This window comes from Heterodontus francisci, chromosome 13 (genome assembly GCF_036365525.1).
Source record: "Heterodontus francisci isolate sHetFra1 chromosome 13, sHetFra1.hap1, whole genome shotgun sequence".
Taxonomy (NCBI): Eukaryota; Metazoa; Chordata; class Chondrichthyes; order Heterodontiformes; family Heterodontidae; genus Heterodontus; species Heterodontus francisci.
In genome coordinates, this window is record NC_090383.1 from 41,649,769 (window position 1) to 41,667,607 (window position 17,839).

The window sequence follows — 17,839 nt, forward strand, 5'->3', positions numbered from 1 at the left end:
GTGGAAAGAGAAGCAGAGTTAACGTTTCGGGTCAGCGACCCTTTTTTTTTTAGAGATACAGCACTGAAACAGGCCCTTCGGCCCACCGAGTCTGTGCCGAACATCAACCACCCATCTATACTAATCCTACACTAATCCCATATTCCTACCAAACATCCCCACCTGTCCCTATATTTCCCTACCACCTACCTATACTAGTGACAATTTATAATGGCCAATTTACCTATCAACCTGCAAGTCTTTGGCATGTGGGAGGAAACCGGAGCACCCGGAGAAAACCCACACAGACACAGGGAGAACTTGCAAACTCCACACAGGCAGTACCCGGAATCGAACCCGGGTCCCTGGAGCTGTGAGGCTGCGGTGCTAGCCACTGTGCCGCCCTTCTTCAGGACTGACAAATATTAGAAAAGTCACAGATTATAAACAAGTGAGGTGGGGGTTGGGCAAGAGATAACAAAGGAGAAGTTGCAGATTGGACCAGGCCACATAGCTGACCAAAAGGTCACGTAGCAAAGGCAAACAATATGTTAATGGTGTGTTGAAAGACAAAGCATTAGTACACATTAGGTGTGAATATACTGAATATTGAACAGCAGCAAGTGCAAACCTGAAGAAAAACAACCTGAAAAAAACAGTGGGTAAGCAAACTGAACAAACTAAGACCCTGAGCTTCCGGTTGCTTGCCATTTCAACGCACCCCCCTGCTCTCATGCTCACATCTCTGTCCTGGGATTGCTGCAGTGTTCCAGTGAACATCAACGCAAGCTCGAGGAACAGCATCTCATCTACCGATTAGGCACACTACAGCCTGCCGGACTGAACATTGAGTTCAATCATTTCAGAGCATGACAGCCCCCCACTTTACTTTCATTTTTAGTCATTTTTAGTTATTTTTTTCTTTTTTTTTACATTCCTTTTTACATTTTTTACAATCTTTTTTTGCATTTATTTCATTTCATCTTAGTTTGTTCAGTTTGCTTACCCACTGTTTTTTTCAGGTTGTTTTTCTTCAGGTTTGCACTTGCTGCTGTTCAATATTCAGTATATTAACACCGAATCTGTACTAATGCTTTGTCTTTCAACACACCATTAACATATTGTTTGCCTTTGCTCCGTGACCTTTTGGTCAGCTATGTGGCCTGGTCCAATCTGCACCTTCTCCTTTGTTATCTCTTGCCCAACCCCCACCTCACTTGTTTATAATCTGTGACTTTTCTAATATTTGTCAGTTCCGAAGAATGGTCGCTGACCCGAAACGTTAACTCTGCTTCTCTTTCCACAGATGCTGCCAGACCTGCTGAGTGATTCCAGCATTTCTATAACTGGTATATATTGATTTCATATATTTCCACTCGCTAATGAGTCAGTAACTAGAGGATGTAAATGAAAATTGTCAAAGCAATAAGTTAGGTTTTTTTTTATGCAGAGGTCATGGAATGCTATACCAGAAAAGGAAGTGAGAGCAAAATCCACAGTTGTTTTCAGAAGGAAAGTTAATAAACATTTGGAGAAGAATCCTATGTGACAGTGATAGAGGAACGCTTACCCTCCTCGTCCTTCTGTACCTGTCTGCAGCCTTTGACGTGGTTGAGCATACCATCCTCCGCCCAGTGCCTCTCCACTGTCATCCAGCTTGGTGGGACTGCTCTCGCCTGTTTTCATTCTTATCTATCTAATTGTAGCCAGAGAATCACTTTAGTTTTTTTAGTTATGCAGCACTGAAACAGGCCCTTCGGCCCACCGAGTCTCTGCTGACCATCAACCACCCATTTATACTAATCCTACACTAATCCTATATTCCTACCACATCCCCACCTGTCCCTATATTTCCCTACCACCTACCTATACTAGGAGCAATTTATAACGGCCAATTTACCTACCAACCTGCAAGTCTTTTGGCTTGTGGGAGGAAACCGGAGCACCCGGAGAAAACCCACGCAGACACAGGGAGAACTTGCAAACTCCACACAGACAGTACCCAGAATTGAACCCGGGTCGCAGGAGCTGTGAGGCTGCGGTGCTAACCACTGTGCCACTGTGCCGCCCTGCAGCACAGTTACCTCTGGTGTCCCCCAAGGATCTATCCTTGGCCCCCTCCTGTTTCTCATGTACATGCTGCCCCTCAACGACATCATCCAAAAGCGCAGTGTTAGTTTTCACATGTATGCTGACAACACTCAGCTCAACTTCACCAGCACTTCTCTCGGCTCCTCCACTGTTGCTAAATTATAGACTGCTTATCCGACATCCAGTACTGGATGAGCAGAAATTTCCTCCACTTCAATATTGGGAAGACTGAAGCCATTGTTTTCAGTCCCTGCTCCAAATGCAGTCCCCTACCTACTGATTCCATACCTCTCCCTGGTAACAGTCTGCAATTAAGCCAGTCTGTTCGCAACCTTGGTGTCACATTTGACCCTGAGATGAACTTTCGACCTCACATTCATGTCATCACTAAGACCGGCTATTTCCACCCCCTGTAACATCGCCCGACTTCGCCCCTGTCTCAGCTCATCTGTTGCTGAAACCCGTATTCATGCCTTCGTTACCTCTAGACTTGACAGTTCCAGCGCACCCCTGGCTGGTCTCCCGTATTCTACTCTCTCTAACTTGAGGTCTCTGCAGAGCTCTTAAAAAAGAACTTTGGCCAAATACTTGTTTTTTCTTGAAGAAGGAAAATATGGAAGGATGTCTGTTGTCCGTTTTGGTCCGGGGTCTGTGTCCAAGTAGACTGATCACTGGGATGTTTTCTGAAGCAGTCCTTTTCAGGCGTCGTCGAGGATTCCAGGAGCTCCTTGAGAGAAATCTGGCATCTGGGTTTTAACTCCCACACCCTCGATACGCTCCATTTCAGGGAGGAAAGCTGGATGCTTCTCTCTTGGTAGGTTAATCTCCAACTGCTTTTCAACACAGTCCACATCCCAACCAGAAAATCAATACAATATCCCAAAAGTGACTTCCTGACCATCGTAAATCTTGACATGTCACTTCTCTTGTAAACATCTCTCCCCACTGCGCTAAGTCACCAAGGTTTCTGTTGTTTATTGAGCTAAAGGCATATGATGTCTCGTAAAGGTTGGTTTCAAACGAGATCTCTGTGACCCTTGTAAAAAAAAAAAAATGCAAGTCTTTTCAATTTTCCCAAGTAAACCAATGTCCATGATTCTAAAATGCGAATACGCAAAAAAAATTTAAGTGAGCACTTTCATAACAACTCTCACCCAGCCCCATTCCCCCTTCACCCCTGTGCCGGCTGACCTACATTGACTCCCAGTCAAGCAATGCCTTGATTTTAAAATTCTCATCCTTGTTTTTGAATTCCTTCATGGCCTCACGCCTCCCTATTTCTGTAATCTATTCTAGCCCCACAACCCTCTCTGATATCTGCATTGCTGTAATTCTTCACCATTGGTGGCTGTGCCTTCAGTTGCCTAGGCCCCAAGCTCTGGAATACCCTCCCTCCATCTCTCTTTTCCCCCCTTAAGACTCTCCATAAAACCTATTTCTTTGGCCAGGCTTTTAGTCATCTGACCTAATATTTCCTTCTGTGGCTCAGTGTCATACTTGGTTTTATAATGCTCCTGTGAAGCGCCTTGGGATATTTTATTATGTTAAAGGTGCCAGATAAGTATGTTGTTGAATGTAAAAGGGTATAGAAAAAGACAAGGGAATGAGACTAAGTGGACAGTTCTATGAAGGGTTGAGTGACCTCTTGTGTAATAAAATACTACCAGTCTCATTGGAGATTGGTTAATTTTTGCTGTGCTGAATTTCTTTTGAGTTGTATGTAACTCTAAATCGAGGATAATTATGTTCATCATATAAATAAGTGCTTCTGTTTCCTACTCACCACCACAGCATTTGTATTTTAAGGGGCTTTATTTTGTGAATACATTTGTTTTCATTCAATTTTGTAGAATTTTTGTTTTGATTTATTTTTGTATGTTTTATTCTGTGTGGTGGGTGTTTTTGAGCTAGCAGCACTTGGGCTATTTCTGTAAAACTCTGAGAAGGATATGACTTTACAACAATGTTCTGATTACCATTTATTTTTGTCTCTTTAAGGATTACTTTTTAGGACTTCTTGCTGAGTAAATAATTAGTTTGTGTGGTATGATACTGAGCCATACAAACCATCCCAGGTGTTGGTTTTGTGTTGGTTTGCATTTTATTTTTCTTCCCTATTTGTTGTCAGAAATTATTGTGCAGGATATATAATACCACATTACTGTGATAATGGTTTATGGCCACAGCAAGTTATACAATCCAATCCTAATGCAATCATTTTCGTTTGCTTTCAAGTTATTTTTTAATTGTGCAGCTTAAGTATCACAGCAAGTGTGAATTTGGATTAAGCAACTTAGAATTTAAGTGGACTGTTTGAACTTGGGCAGCGCAGTGGTTCGCACCGCAGCCTCACTGCTCCAGCAACCCGGGTTCAATTTTGGGTACTTCCTGTGCGGAGTTTGCAAGTTCTCCCTGTGACTGCGTGGGTTTTTGCCGGGTACTCCGGTTTCCTCCCACAGCCAAAGACTTGCAGGTTGATAGGTAAATTGGCCATTATAAATTGCCCCTAGTATAGGTAGGTGGTAGGGGAATATAGGGGAGGTGGGGATGTGGTAGGAAATGGGATTAAGTTTAGTTTTAGTTTTGAGATACAGCACTGAAACAGGCCCTTCGGCCCACCGAGTCTGTGCCGACCATCAACCACCCATTTATACTAATCCTACACTAATTCCATATTCCTAGCACATCCCCACCTGTCCCTATATTTTCCTACCACCTACCTATTCTAGGGGCAATTTATAATGGCCAATTAACCTATCAACCTGCAAGTCTTTTGGCATGTGGGAGGCACCTGGAGGAAACCCACGCAGACACGGAGAACTTGCAAACTCCACACAGGCAGAACCCAGAATTGAACCCGGGTTGCTGGAGCTGTGAGGCTGCGGTGCGGTGCTGCGGGATTAGTGTAGGATTAGTATAAAGGGGTGGTTGATGGTCGGCACAGACTCGGTGGGCCGAAGGGCCTGTTTCAGTGCTGTATCTCTAAATAAATAAATATTTTACTTTAAGAGGAATATATAATCGGATTGTCCCTATACACAAAATTCAATATTTGACTTGAAGCTGGTAATTTTTGACACCACCTGCAAAATACGGACCACGGTACATATTGAGCCACATTTCAGTTTGGCATGAATGTGCCTTTTTGAAAAATGCCACAGCAAATACAGTGGTATAAAATGCTTTAAATAGTTTAGTTTTAATATTGTCATCGTTTATTCATTTCAGGAGCTGTACTGAGCTTTTGCTTTGCCTCCCTGATGAAGTACCAGGCATACTGTGGGAGCAGTTTCAGGCCTGCGTGCAGGTAAGTTGAGCTACGTGCAGTGTGAAAGTAAGACTTAACTGTCACAGTCCAACACATGTACCCCTGACAAATAATATTCAGTGGAGTGTCCACCCACCTATCTCTAAAATATGTAAGTTCACTCCATGCTAGGTATGTGTGAAAATGTAAATTTTTTGAATTTCAAGAGGAATATCTTGTGCACTAATGGCTTCTAAGCACTTTTTTGATGGTTTCCCAATGTTTAACCTTTTTTGGTCTGAAGACTTGAAACAAAATCTCATTCAATCACAGCAAGAAGTCAAAAGTATCTGCCACAATATTAAACCACCACCTTGCCAGTTTAGTTACTAATTCAGCAACAGCTTAGAATGGCAGCCGAGCAATAAGATTTAAATTGTACCTGCCCTGCTACCAGTTAACATCTCAACTATTCTTTCATTATACGTTATCTTTTTTGGACTTCAGTATTTTAAGTCACTGCTTCAGAAACGGTAACCAGCAAGTCTACTAACAGTCATCAATACCTGTGATATTTGGGAATTTCACAACCATTATTTCACCAGGTCCCAAAGCAATGTCAGTCGCAGCTCCACCTCTTGGTATTTTGCAGAGCTTGTGAATGATTTAAATGTTTCCAATCTTGCAAGATTTGCAGACCTAGCTTGTGATCATGCTCACCAAGTTCTATTCTATTGGGCAACAAGCAGTTTCTAACACTGCGCGGTGCAATAGCATTGTATCTCTGCTGGTACAGTCCAGTCTTTAAGTAATTAACAACCATAAGCGATCAACAAATAGTACGTTGCAACAGCACTGGCATGGCTAATGCCAAAGGAGGTTGATTCTGCAAAGAAGCAAATAATCATACATTTAATCCCCATTTGACTTTCCTCTCAATCTCTTGGGCTGAGGCTCCATTATGAATTCCAGAACTGAACAGCCTCCATCTCTTTCCCCACTCCCCCAATAATTATTTTGTCTATTCACTTATTATTCACCAGTGCTCGGTCTACCTTTCTTCTATTTTGTACTTCATTTTTCGCCGCACTTGATCTTGAATTAGAGTGTTCACGGGCCAATCAGACCTTGAGCTGAGGTCGTAATTCCATGCAGCTATTTAATTTTGTAAGGGGCACCTTGATTGTGACAGTTCCCCAAGTTTCATGACAAACCAATGTAAAATACCATGGAAGTGCTGCACATTGTTTTTTGGGGGATGGGGAGGGCAATAGGAATGTTTACAAAATGTAAAATTTCTAACAGGAATTGAATGTACCCTCTATGTAGATCAAGCTTGCATTAATCTGTTATTAACTTCTTGGGCTATCATGGAAACAGTAATGCGGCCATTTTCCTTTGAAGGAAACGGTGTTTCAATATAAAAGTGACTAATTTGAGCTTTATGGGCAAGTGGTGATTGTATCTCGTCATGTGAAGTAAATTAAGCTTTGGTTCATTTCTGTGTAAAGCTGTGGCAGACGAATTTCAGCATGGGACAAGTGGCCCAAACAAAGATAGGTGGAGAGTATTTTCTAAATGGTGAGAAGCTAGGAACTGTGATGAACGGAGATTTAGGGGTTTAGTACAGAAATCACTGAAAGCCAGTGGGCAGGTACAAAAAATAATTAAAAAGGCTAGTGGAATGTTGACTATTATCTCAATAAGGCTTGAATACAAAGGGGTAGAAATTATGTTACAGCTGTACAGAGCTCTGGTAGAACACCAGGCAAGAGTACTGCCTTCAGTTGTGGACGCTGCACTTTGGGAAGGATATATTGGAGAGCAGATTCACCAGAAGAATACTTTCTGGATTCCTTTGAGAGGAATAGATTCTCGATCTACCCTATCAAATCTCCTAATATTTTAAAGATCTCAATTAGATGACCCTTCAGCCTTCTAAACTCAAGGAAGTACAAGTGTTATGACCTAATGAGGTTGTTGATGATAAAATACGAGATATGAACCCTCAAACCAATCTAAAGAATTACACAAGATATCACATATTAAGACTTTTATTTTAACAATTAAACTAAAAGAAATTCCCATTAACGAAATAATACTTTTGCGAGTAACTGATACCCCAGATTACCAAGAAAGGTATTTTCTTCACTTATTAAAATACTTAAACCTCACATCAGACTTGCACGTTACGCAAATCTATTTGATCGAGAAATCCTTTGCAGTTAAAAGTCCCAAACTGCTCCCAGGAGCAATGGGTTGGATCTCCGACACCTTTTCAAAAGTAAGTATCCCCTAGGCTCACTTCTCTGAGCACTTCCGACCTGAACGTCTGTGAATAAGACTTTTCCTGGTGATCCTGCTGGTCATGGTCTTCTCTGCAAGTTTCAACGTTCAAAACTGGTTCAAGTCTTCGCAGCCTTTTACCGTATCAGGCTTCCAATTGCAGATGGCTCTCTCTTTCTCTATTTCTCCACCACCCCCCCCCCCCCCCCCCAAGCTCTTGCTCTCCACCCCCCTGCACCACTCCTCCCCCCCGCCCCCCCAGCTGTTTCTTCTCTTACAGTCTGTCTGCCTTCAGAAAATCTGTTTAAAATTATCTGGAATCAAAAGGCAATGGCTTATTGACCTGTTCCGATATACAGAGACCAGAGCTCTGGTTTCAGATGGCCACTTGGGCCTTCCCCTATTAACAGCTGTTTGGTACATTTGCACCTTCAGAATCATTGATCATTGCCCCCACGTTTTATGACCTGAAACTCTGAACAGGTGAAACCCATTGTTCTTGAGTTGTTATCCCTGCAGTCTCTGTTTTTCAAAAAAGTCGTTCATCTGTTGTCAGGGACCGGAGATTGTGGCTGCAGCTGAGGCAGATAAGGGGACCCAGAGGGCAGGAGTGCAGGAGCCTCAGCCTTTGCGATTGTCCAACAGGTTTGAGGTTCTTTCATCTTGTTGGATGAGAGTGGGGGTTGCAAGGTGGATGAGCTAACTGGCCATGGCACTGTGGTACAAGAAGCCATTCTAGTCGGGGGAGCAAATAGGAATGTAGTGGACGGTATAGTGAGAGGGATTGACACTGTTCTCTGCAGCAAAGAGCGAGGGTCCAGAGGGCTGTGTTGCCTGCCCAGTGCCAGGGTTTGGAACATCTGTTCAGGTACCAAGTTTCTGCACAGTCAGTATGAGGAGCCAGGCACCAAATTAAGAAGCAGACCCTCAAAGGTAATAATCCAGAGATTATTACCTGAGCCATGTGCAAATTGACGTAGGACAAATAAGATTAGAGAAATGAATGTGTGGCTCAAAGACTGGTGTGATGGAAGTGGGTTCTGGCACCAGTACTGGGGAAAATGGGAGCCATACCGTTGGGACGGTACCACTGAACCATGCTGGTGTCCCAGTGAGCCGCGTAACTAGGGAGGTAGAGAGGGTTTTAAACTAAATAGTGAGGGCAAGAGATCAAATTTGGGAAGGTGTGGTCAATCCAAGAGTAGAGACGAGGAAAGAGAGAAATTAATTTGGGAAATGATAAACAGGAAGGGGCAGAGAGGACAAATCTAACAGCAAATCAGCAGTCATGACTAGAGGTTACAAAAATAATAGAAGGACAAAACTAAAGGCTCTATCTGAATGCACGTAGCATTCAAAACAAAACAGATGAACTAATAATGCAAATAGAAATAAATAAGTATGATCTGATAAGCACGACAGAGACATGGCTGCAGGATGACAGAGATTGGGACCTAAATATTGAAGGGTACATGACATTTAGGAAGGACAGGAAGCTAGGAAAAGTAGGAGGGGTGGCTCGGTTAATTAATAGCACATTAGAGAGGGATGACCGAAGTTCAGGAAACCAGGATGCGGAAGCAGTTTGGGTCGAGATGCAAAATCATAAAGGCAAGAAGTCACTCATGGGAGTGGTGGACAGGCCCCCTTACAGTAACCACCTGGTAGAACAGAGTGCGAAGGAAGAAATAATCGGAACTTGTCAGAAAGGTACGGCGATAATTATGGGGGATTTTAACCTACTGTCAGGACCAGGTGAGAAAGGTCTCTCGGGGTCCCACTCGGCCTTCACCTGGTCTTACTGTAACAGGGTTTAATTTTAAACGCACTGTGTTTTGAACTCACCCTTTGTGAATCGCCCTTTTAGTTTTAGTTTTGGTGACTGCAGCGGAGGTGCGAGAGCGAGCTAACAGCTGGGAAGTCAATTTCAGTGGAAGTTTAGAAGTTAATTCCCTTTTGTTTTCGGAGGACCAGGGGACTGCTGGATTTGTTGGGAATTTAGAATAGAGGGAATGGAAGTTAAGGCAGTTGTATGTTCCTCCTGCAGAATGTGGGAGGTAAGGGTCGCCAAGAGTGTCCCTGCTGACTGCATCTGCGGGAAGTGCACCCAACTCCAGCTCCTCGAGAACCGCGTTAGGGAACTGGAGCTGGAGCTGGATGAACTTCGGATCATTCGGGAGGCGGAGGGGGTTATTGAGAGGAGTTATGGGGAGGTAGTCACACCTCAGGTAAAAGAAGTAGGTAGATGGGTTACCGTCAGGGGAAGGAGAGGGAACCAGCAGGCAGTGCAGGGATCCCCTGTGGCCGTTTCCCTCAACAACAGGTATACTGTTTTGGATACTGTTGCGGGGGACGACTTACCAGGGGTAAGCAATGGGGTACAGGTATCTGGCACAGAGTCTGTCCCTGTTGCTCAGAAGGGAAAGGGGAAGAGGAGCAGAGCATTAGTCATTGGGCACTCCATAGTTAGGGGAACAGATAGGAGGTTCTGTGGGAACGAGAGAGACTCACGGTTGGTATGTTGCCTCCCAGGTGCCAGGGTTCGTGATGTCTCGGATCGTGTTTTTGGGATCCTTAAGGGGGAGGGGGAGCAGCCCCAAGTCGTGGTCCACGTAGGCACCAACGACATAGGTAGGAAGAGAGATGGGGATTTAAGACAGAAATTCAGGGAGCTAGGGTGGAAGCTTAGAGCGAGAACAAACAGAGTTGTTATCTCTGGGTTGTTGCCCGTGCCACGTGATAGCGAAGCGAGGAATAGGGAGAGAGAGGAGTTGAACACGTGGCTGCAGGGATGGTGCAGGAGGGAGGGTTTTGGTTTCCTGGATAATTGGGGCTCTTTCTGGGGTAGGTGGGACCTCTACAAACAGGATGGTCTTCACCTGAACCAGAGGGGTACCAATATCCTGGGGGGGAGATTTGCTAGTGCTCCGGGGGGGTTTAAACTAATTCAGCAGGGGGATGGGAACCTAAATTGTAGTTCCAGTGTGCAGGATGTTGAGAGTAGTGAGGTCAGGGATAAGGTTACAAGGACGCAAGAGGGCACTGGCAAGCAAGAACCTGGTTTTAAAGTGTGTCTACTTCAACGCCAGGAGCGTCCGGAATAAGGTGGGTGAGCTTGCAGCATGGGTTGGTACCTGGGATCTCGATGTCGTTGCCATTTCGGAGACATGGGTAGAGCAGGGGCAGGAATGGATGTTGCAGGTTCCAGGATTTAGATGTTTCAGTAAGAACAGAAAAGATAGTAAAAGAGGGGGGGGTGTGGCATTGTTGATCAAGGAGAGTATTACAGCGACAGAAAGGACGTTTGAGGACTCGTTTACTGAGGTAGTATAGGCCGAGGTTAGAAACAGGAGAGGTGAGGTCACCCTGTTGGGAGTCTTTTATAGACCTCCAAATAGTTCCAGAGATGTAGAGGAAAGGATAGCGAAGATGATTCTCAACAGGGGCGAGAGTAACAGGGCAGTTGTTATGGGGGACTTTAGCTTTCCAAATATCGACTGGAAATACTATAGTTCGAGTACTTTAGATGGGTCAGTTTTTGTCCAGTGTGTGCAGGAGGGTTTTCTGACACAGTATGTAGACAGGCCAACCAGGGGCGATGCCACATTGGATTTGGTACTGGGTAATGAACCCGGCCAGGTGTTAGATTTAGATGTAGGTGAGCACTTTGGTGATAGTGATCACAATTCGGTTAGGTTTACCTTAGCGATGGGCAGGGACAGGTATATACCGCAGGGCAAGAATTATAGCTGGGAGAAAGGAAATTATGATGCGATTAGGCAAGATTTAGGATGCGTAGGATGGGGAAGGAAACTGCAGGGGATGGGAACAATCGAAATGTGGAGCTTATTCAAAGAGCAGCTACTGCGTGTCCTTGATAAGTATGTACCTGTCAGGCAGGGAGGAAGTTGTCGAGCGAGGGAGCCGTGGTTTACTAAAGAAGTTGAAGTGCTTGTCAAGAGGAAGAAGAAGGCTTATGTTAGGATGAGACGTGAAGGCTCAGTTAGGGCGCTTGAGAGTTACAAGCTAGCCAGGAAGGATCTAAAGGGAGAGCTAAGAAGAGCAAGGAGAGGAAACGAGAAGTCATTGGCGGATAGGATCAGGGAAACCCTAAGGCTTTCTATAGGTATATCAGGAATAAAAGAATGACTAGAGTTAGATTAGGGGCAATCAAGGATAGTAGTGGGAAGTTGTGTGTGGAATCAGAGCAGATAGGGGAAGTGTTAAATGAATATTTTGCGTCAGTATTTACAGTAGAGAAAGAAAATGTTGTCGAGGAGAATACTGAGATTCAGGCTACTAGGCTAGATGTGATTGAGGTTCACAAGGAGGAGGTGTTATCAATTTTGGAAAGTGTGAAAATTGATAAGTCCCCTGGGCCAGATGGGATTTATCCACGGATTCTCTGGGAAGCTAGGGAGGAGATTGCAGAGCCTTTGTCCTTGATCTTTATGTCGTCATTGTCGACAGGAATAGTGCCGGAAGACTGGAGGATAGCAAATGTTGTCCCCTTGTTCAAGAAGGGGAGTAGAGACAGCCCTGGTAATTATAGACCTGTGAGCCTTACTTCGGTTGTGGGTAAAATGTTGGAAAAGGTTATAAGAGACGGGATTTATAATCATCTTGAAAAGAATAAGTTCATTAGCGATAGTCAGCACGGTTTTGTGACGGGTAGGTCGTGCCTCACAAACTTTATTGAGTTTTTCGAGAAGGTGACCAAACAGGTGGATGAGGGTAAAGCAGTGGATGTGGTGTATATGGATTTCAGTAAGGCGTTTGATAAGGTTCCCCACGGTAGGCTATTGCAGAAAATACGTAAGTATGGGGTTGAAGGTGATTTAGAGCTTTGGATCAGAAATTGGCTCGCTCAAAGAAGACAGAGGGTGGTGGTTGATGGCAAATGTTCATCCTGGAGTTTAGTTACTAGTGGTGTACCGCAAGGATCTGTTTTGGGGCCACTGCTGTTTGTCATTTTTATAAATGACCTGGAAGAGGGTGTAGAAGGGTGGGTTAGCAAATTTGCGGATGACACGAAGGTCGGTGGAGTTGTGGATAGTGCCGAAGGATGTTGTAGGGTACAGAGGGACATAGATAGGCTGCAGAGCTGGGCTGAGAGATGGCAAATGGAGTTTAATGGGGAAAAGTTCGAGGTGATTCACATTGGAAGGAGTAACAGGAATGCAGAGTACTGGGCTAATGGGAAGATTCTTGGTAGTGTAGATGAACAGAGAGATCTTGGTGTCCAGGTGCATAAATCGCTGAAGGTTGCTACCCAGGTTAATAGGGCTGTTAAGAAGGCATATGGTGTGTTAGCTTTTATTAGTAGGGGGATCGAGTTTCGGAGCCACGATGTCATGCTGCAGCTGTACAAAACTCTGGTGAGTCCGCACCTGGAGTATTGCGTGCAGTTCTGGTCACCGCATTATCGGAAGGATGTGGAAGCTTTGGAAAGGGTGCAGAGGAGATTTACTAGGATGTTGCCTGGTATGGAGGGAAGGTCTTACGAGGAAAGGCTGAGGGGCTTGAGATTGTTTTCGTTGGAGAGAAGGAGGGGGAGAGGTGACTTAATAGAGACATACAAGATAATCAGAGGGTTAGACAGGGTGGATAGTGAGAGTCTTTTTCCTCGGATGGTGATGGCAAACACGAGGGGACATAGCTTTAAGTTGAGGGGTGATAGATACAGGACAGATGTTAGAGGTAGTTTCTTTACTTCGAGAGTAGTAGGGGCGTGGAACGCCCTGCCTGCAACAGTAGTAGACTCGCCAACTTTAAGGGCATTTAAGTGGTCATTGGATAGACATATGGATGAAAATGGAATAGTGTAGGTCAGATGGTTTCGCTGGTCGGCGCAACATCGAGGGCCGAAGGGCCTGCACTGTGCTGTAATGTTCTAATGTTCTAATCCTTGTTCACCATTTTCCAATTATAAAGCAAAGAACATAGAACAGCACAGCACAGTCCAGGCCCTTGAGCCCACGATGTTGTGCCGACCCTTTAACCTACTCTAATATCAAACTAACTACCTACCCTTCATTCTACCATCATCCAGGTACCTATCCAAGAGTCGCTTAAATGTCCCCAATGTCTCTGCTTCTACTACCACCACTGGCAGTGCATTCCACGCACCCACCACCCTCTGTGTAAAGAACCTACCTCTGACATCTCCCCGAAACATTCCTCCAATCACCTTAAAATTATGCCCCCGGTGATGGCCTTTTCCACCCTTGGAAAAAGTCTCTGGCTATCCACTCCATCTATGCCTCTCATCATCTTGTACCCCTCTATCAAGTCACATCTCATCCTTCTTTGCTCCAGTGAGAAAAGCCTTAGCTCCCTCAATCTTTCTTCGCAAGACATGCCCTCCAGTCCAGGCAGCATCCTGGTAAATCTCCTCTGCACCCTCTCTAAAGCTTCCACATCCTTCCTATAATGAGGCGACCAGAACTGAACACAATATTCCAAGTGTGGTCGAACCAGGGCCTTATAGAGCTGCAGCATAACCTCGCGGTTCTTAAACTCAATCCCCCTGTTAATGAAAGCCAACACATCATACGCCTTCTTAACAACCCTATCAACTTGGGTGGCAACTTTGAGCGATCTATGGACATGGACCCCAAGATCCCTCTGTTCCTCCACACTACCAAGAATCCTGTCTTTAAGCCTGTATTCTGCATTCAAATTCGACTTTCCAAAATGAATCACTTCACACTTTTCCAGGTTGAACTCCATCTGCCACTTCTCAGCCCAGCTCTGCATCCTGTCAATGTCCCGTTGCATCCTACAACAGCCTTCCACACTATCCACAACTCCAGCAACCTTCGTGTCATCGGCAAACTTGCTAACCCAGCCTTCCACTTCCTCATCCAAGTCATTCATAAAAATCACAAAGAGCAGAGGTCCCAGAACAGATCCCTGCGGAACACCACTGGTCACCGAGCTCCGTGCTGAATACTTTCCATCTACTACCACCCTCTGTCTTCTTTGGGCCAGCCAATTTTGTATCCAGACAGCCAACTTTCCCTGTATCCCACGCCTCCTCACTTTCTGAATGAGCCTACCATGGGGAACCTTATCAAACGCCTTGCTAAAATCCATATACACCACATCCACTGCTCTTCCTTCATCAATGTGTTTTGTCACATCTTCAAAGAATTCAATAAGGCTTGTGAGGCATGACCTGCCCCTTACAAAGCCACGCTGACTGTCTCTAATCAAACCATGCTTTTCCAAATAATCATAAATCCCGTCTCTCAGAATCCTCTGCAATAATTTGCCAGCTACCGATGTAAGACTGACTTGTCTGTAATTCCCAGGGTTATCCCTATTCCCTTTCTTGAACAAGGGAACAACATTTGCCACCCTCCAATCATTCGGTACGACTCCAGTGGACAGTGAGGACGCAAAGATCATCGCCAAAGGCGCGGCAATCTCTTCCCTCGCTTCCCGTAATATCCTTGGGTATATCCCATCTGGCCCCGGGGACTTATCTGTCCTCATATCATTCAAAATTTCCAGCACATCCTCCCTCTTAACCTCAACCTGTTGGAGCATATTGGCCTCTTCCACGCTGTCTTCACAAACGACCAGGTCCTTCTCACTAGTGAATACTGAAGCAAAGTATTCATTTAGGACCTCCCCTACCTCCTCCGACTCCAGGCACAAGTTCCCTCCACTATCCCTGATCGGCCCTACATTCACTCTGGCCATCCTCCTGTTCCTCACGTAAGTGTAGAACGCCTTGGAATTTTCCTTACTCCTACCCGCCAAGACTTTTTCATGTCACCTTCCAGCTCTCCTAAGTCCATTCTTCAGTTCCTTCCTGGCTACTTTGTAACCCTCTGGAGCCCTGTCTGATCCTTGCTTCCTCAACCTTAAGTAAGCTTCCTTCTTCCTCTTGACTAGCTGTTCCACATCTCTTGTCATCCAAGGTTCCTTCACCCTACCATCCCTTCCTTCCCTCATCGGGACAAACCTATCCAGCAGTCGCAGCAAGTGCTCCCTAAACAACCTCCACACTTCTGTCGTGCATTTCCCTGAGAACATCTGTTCCCAGTTTATGCTCCCCAGTTCCTGCCTAATAGCATTGTAATTCCCCCTCCCCCAATTAAATATTTTTCCATCCCGTCTGCTCCTGTCCCTCTCCATGACTAAAGGTCAGGGAGTTGTGATCACTTTCACCAAAATGCTCTCCCACCGAGAGATCTGCCATCTGGCCTGGTTCGTTGCCAAGCACCTAGTCCAACATAGCCTCCCCTCTAGTCGCCCTATCTACATATTGAGTCAGGAAACCTTCCTGGACACACCTGACAAAAACTGCTCCATCCAAACTATTTGCACTAAGTAGGTTCCAATCAATATTAGGGAGATTGAAGTCACCCATGACCACAACCCTGTTCCTTCTGCACCTTTCGAAAATCTGCCTCCCAATCTGTTCCTCCGTGTCTCTGCTGCTATTGGGGGGTCTATAGAAAACTCCCAACAAAGTGACTGCTCCTTTCCTGTTTCTGACTTCCACCCATAATGACTCAGTAGAGAAACCCTCCTCGACGACCTCCCTTTCTGCAGCTGTGATACTATCCCTGATTAGCAATGCCACTCCCCCACCTCCTTTACCTCCCTCTCTATTCCTTTTGAAACATCTAAACCCCGGAACATCCAACATCCATTCCTGCCCCTGTGATATCCAAGTCTCCGTAATGGCCACAACATCGTAGCTCCAAGTACTGATCCATGCTCCAAGAGAGGAAATAGCTGGGGCCTTAACAGTTATCTTTGCAGCGTCCTTAAACACGGGTGAGGTCCCAGAGGACTGGAGAATTGCTAATGTTGTCCCCTTGTTTAAGAAGGGTAGCAGGGATAATCCAGGTAATTATAGACTGGTGAGCCTGACGTCAGTGGTAGGGAAGCTGCTGGAGAAGATACTGAGGGATAGGATCTATCCCTATTTGGAGGAAAATGGGCTTATCAGTGATACGCAACATGGTTTTGTGCAGGGAAGGTCATGTCTTGCCAACTTAATAGAATTCTTTGAGGAAGTGACAAAGTTGATTGATGAGGGAAGGGCTGTCGATGTCATATACATGGACTTCAGTAAGGCGTTTGATAAGGTTCCCCATGGTAGGCTGATGGAGAAAGTGAAGTCGCATGGGGTCCAGGGTGTACTAGCTAGATGGATAAAGAACTGGCTGGGCAACAGGAGACAGAGAGTAGCAGTGGAAGGGAGTTTCTCAAAATGGAGACGTGTGACCAGTGGTGTTCCACAGGGATCCGTGCTGGGACCACTGTTGTTTGTGATATACATAAATGATTTGGAGGAAAGTATAGGTGGTCTGATTAGCAAGTTTGCAGACGACACTAAGATTGGTGGAGTAGCCGATAGTGAAGGGGACGGTCAGACAATACAGCAGAATATAGATAGATTGGAGAGTTGGGCAGAGAAATGGCAGATGGAGTTCAATCAGGGCAAATGCGAGGTGATGCATTTTGGAAGATCCAATTCAAGAGTGAACTATACAGTAAATGGAAAAGTCCTGGGGAAAATTGATGTACAGAGAGATTTGGGTGTTCAGGTCCATTGTTCCCTGAAGGTGGCAACGCAGGTAAATAGAGTGGTCAAGAAGGCATACGGCATGCTTTCCTTCATCGGACGGGGTATTGAGTACAAGGGTTGGCAGGTCATGTTACAGTTGTATAAGACTTTGGTTTGGCCACATTTGGAATACTGCGTGCAGTTCTGGTCGCCACATTACCAAAAGGATGTGGATGCTTTGGAGAGGGTGCAGAGGAGGTTCACCAGGATGTTGCCTGGTATGGAGGGCGCTAGCTATGAAGAGAGGTTGAGTAGATTAGGATTATTTTCATTAGAAAGACGGAGGTTGAGGGGGGACCTGATTGAGGTGTACAAAATCATGAGAGGTATAGACAGGGTGGATAGCAAAAAGCTTTTTCCCAGAGTGGGGGATTCAAATACGAGGGGTCACAAGTTCAAAGTGAGAGGGGAAAAGTTTAGGGGGGATATGCGTGGAAAGTTCTTTACCAGAGGGTGGTGGGTGCCTGGAACGCATTGCCAGCGGAGGTGTTAGACATGGGTACGATAGCGTCTTTTAAGATGTATCTCGACAGATACATGAATGGGCAGGAAGCAAAGAGATACAGACCCTTAGAAATAGGCAACATGTTTAGATAGAGGATCTGGATCGGCGCAGGCTTGGAGGGCTGAAGGGCCTGTTCCTG

General features: G+C 45.3%; 1 protein-coding gene across 2 annotated transcripts in view; it reads left to right on the plus strand.

The window, feature by feature from the left end:
- Window positions 1–17,839, plus strand: part of LOC137376345 (zinc finger protein 292-like) — a 278,773-nt gene that overhangs the window by 158,713 nt on the left and 102,221 nt on the right. For both annotated transcript variants that reach the window (XM_068044695.1, XM_068044696.1), the window contains exon 3: window positions 5,299–5,377. In XM_068044695.1, the coding sequence (XP_067900796.1) occupies window positions 5,299–5,377 (79 nt within the window). The remainder of the gene's footprint in view (window positions 1–5,298; window positions 5,378–17,839) is intronic.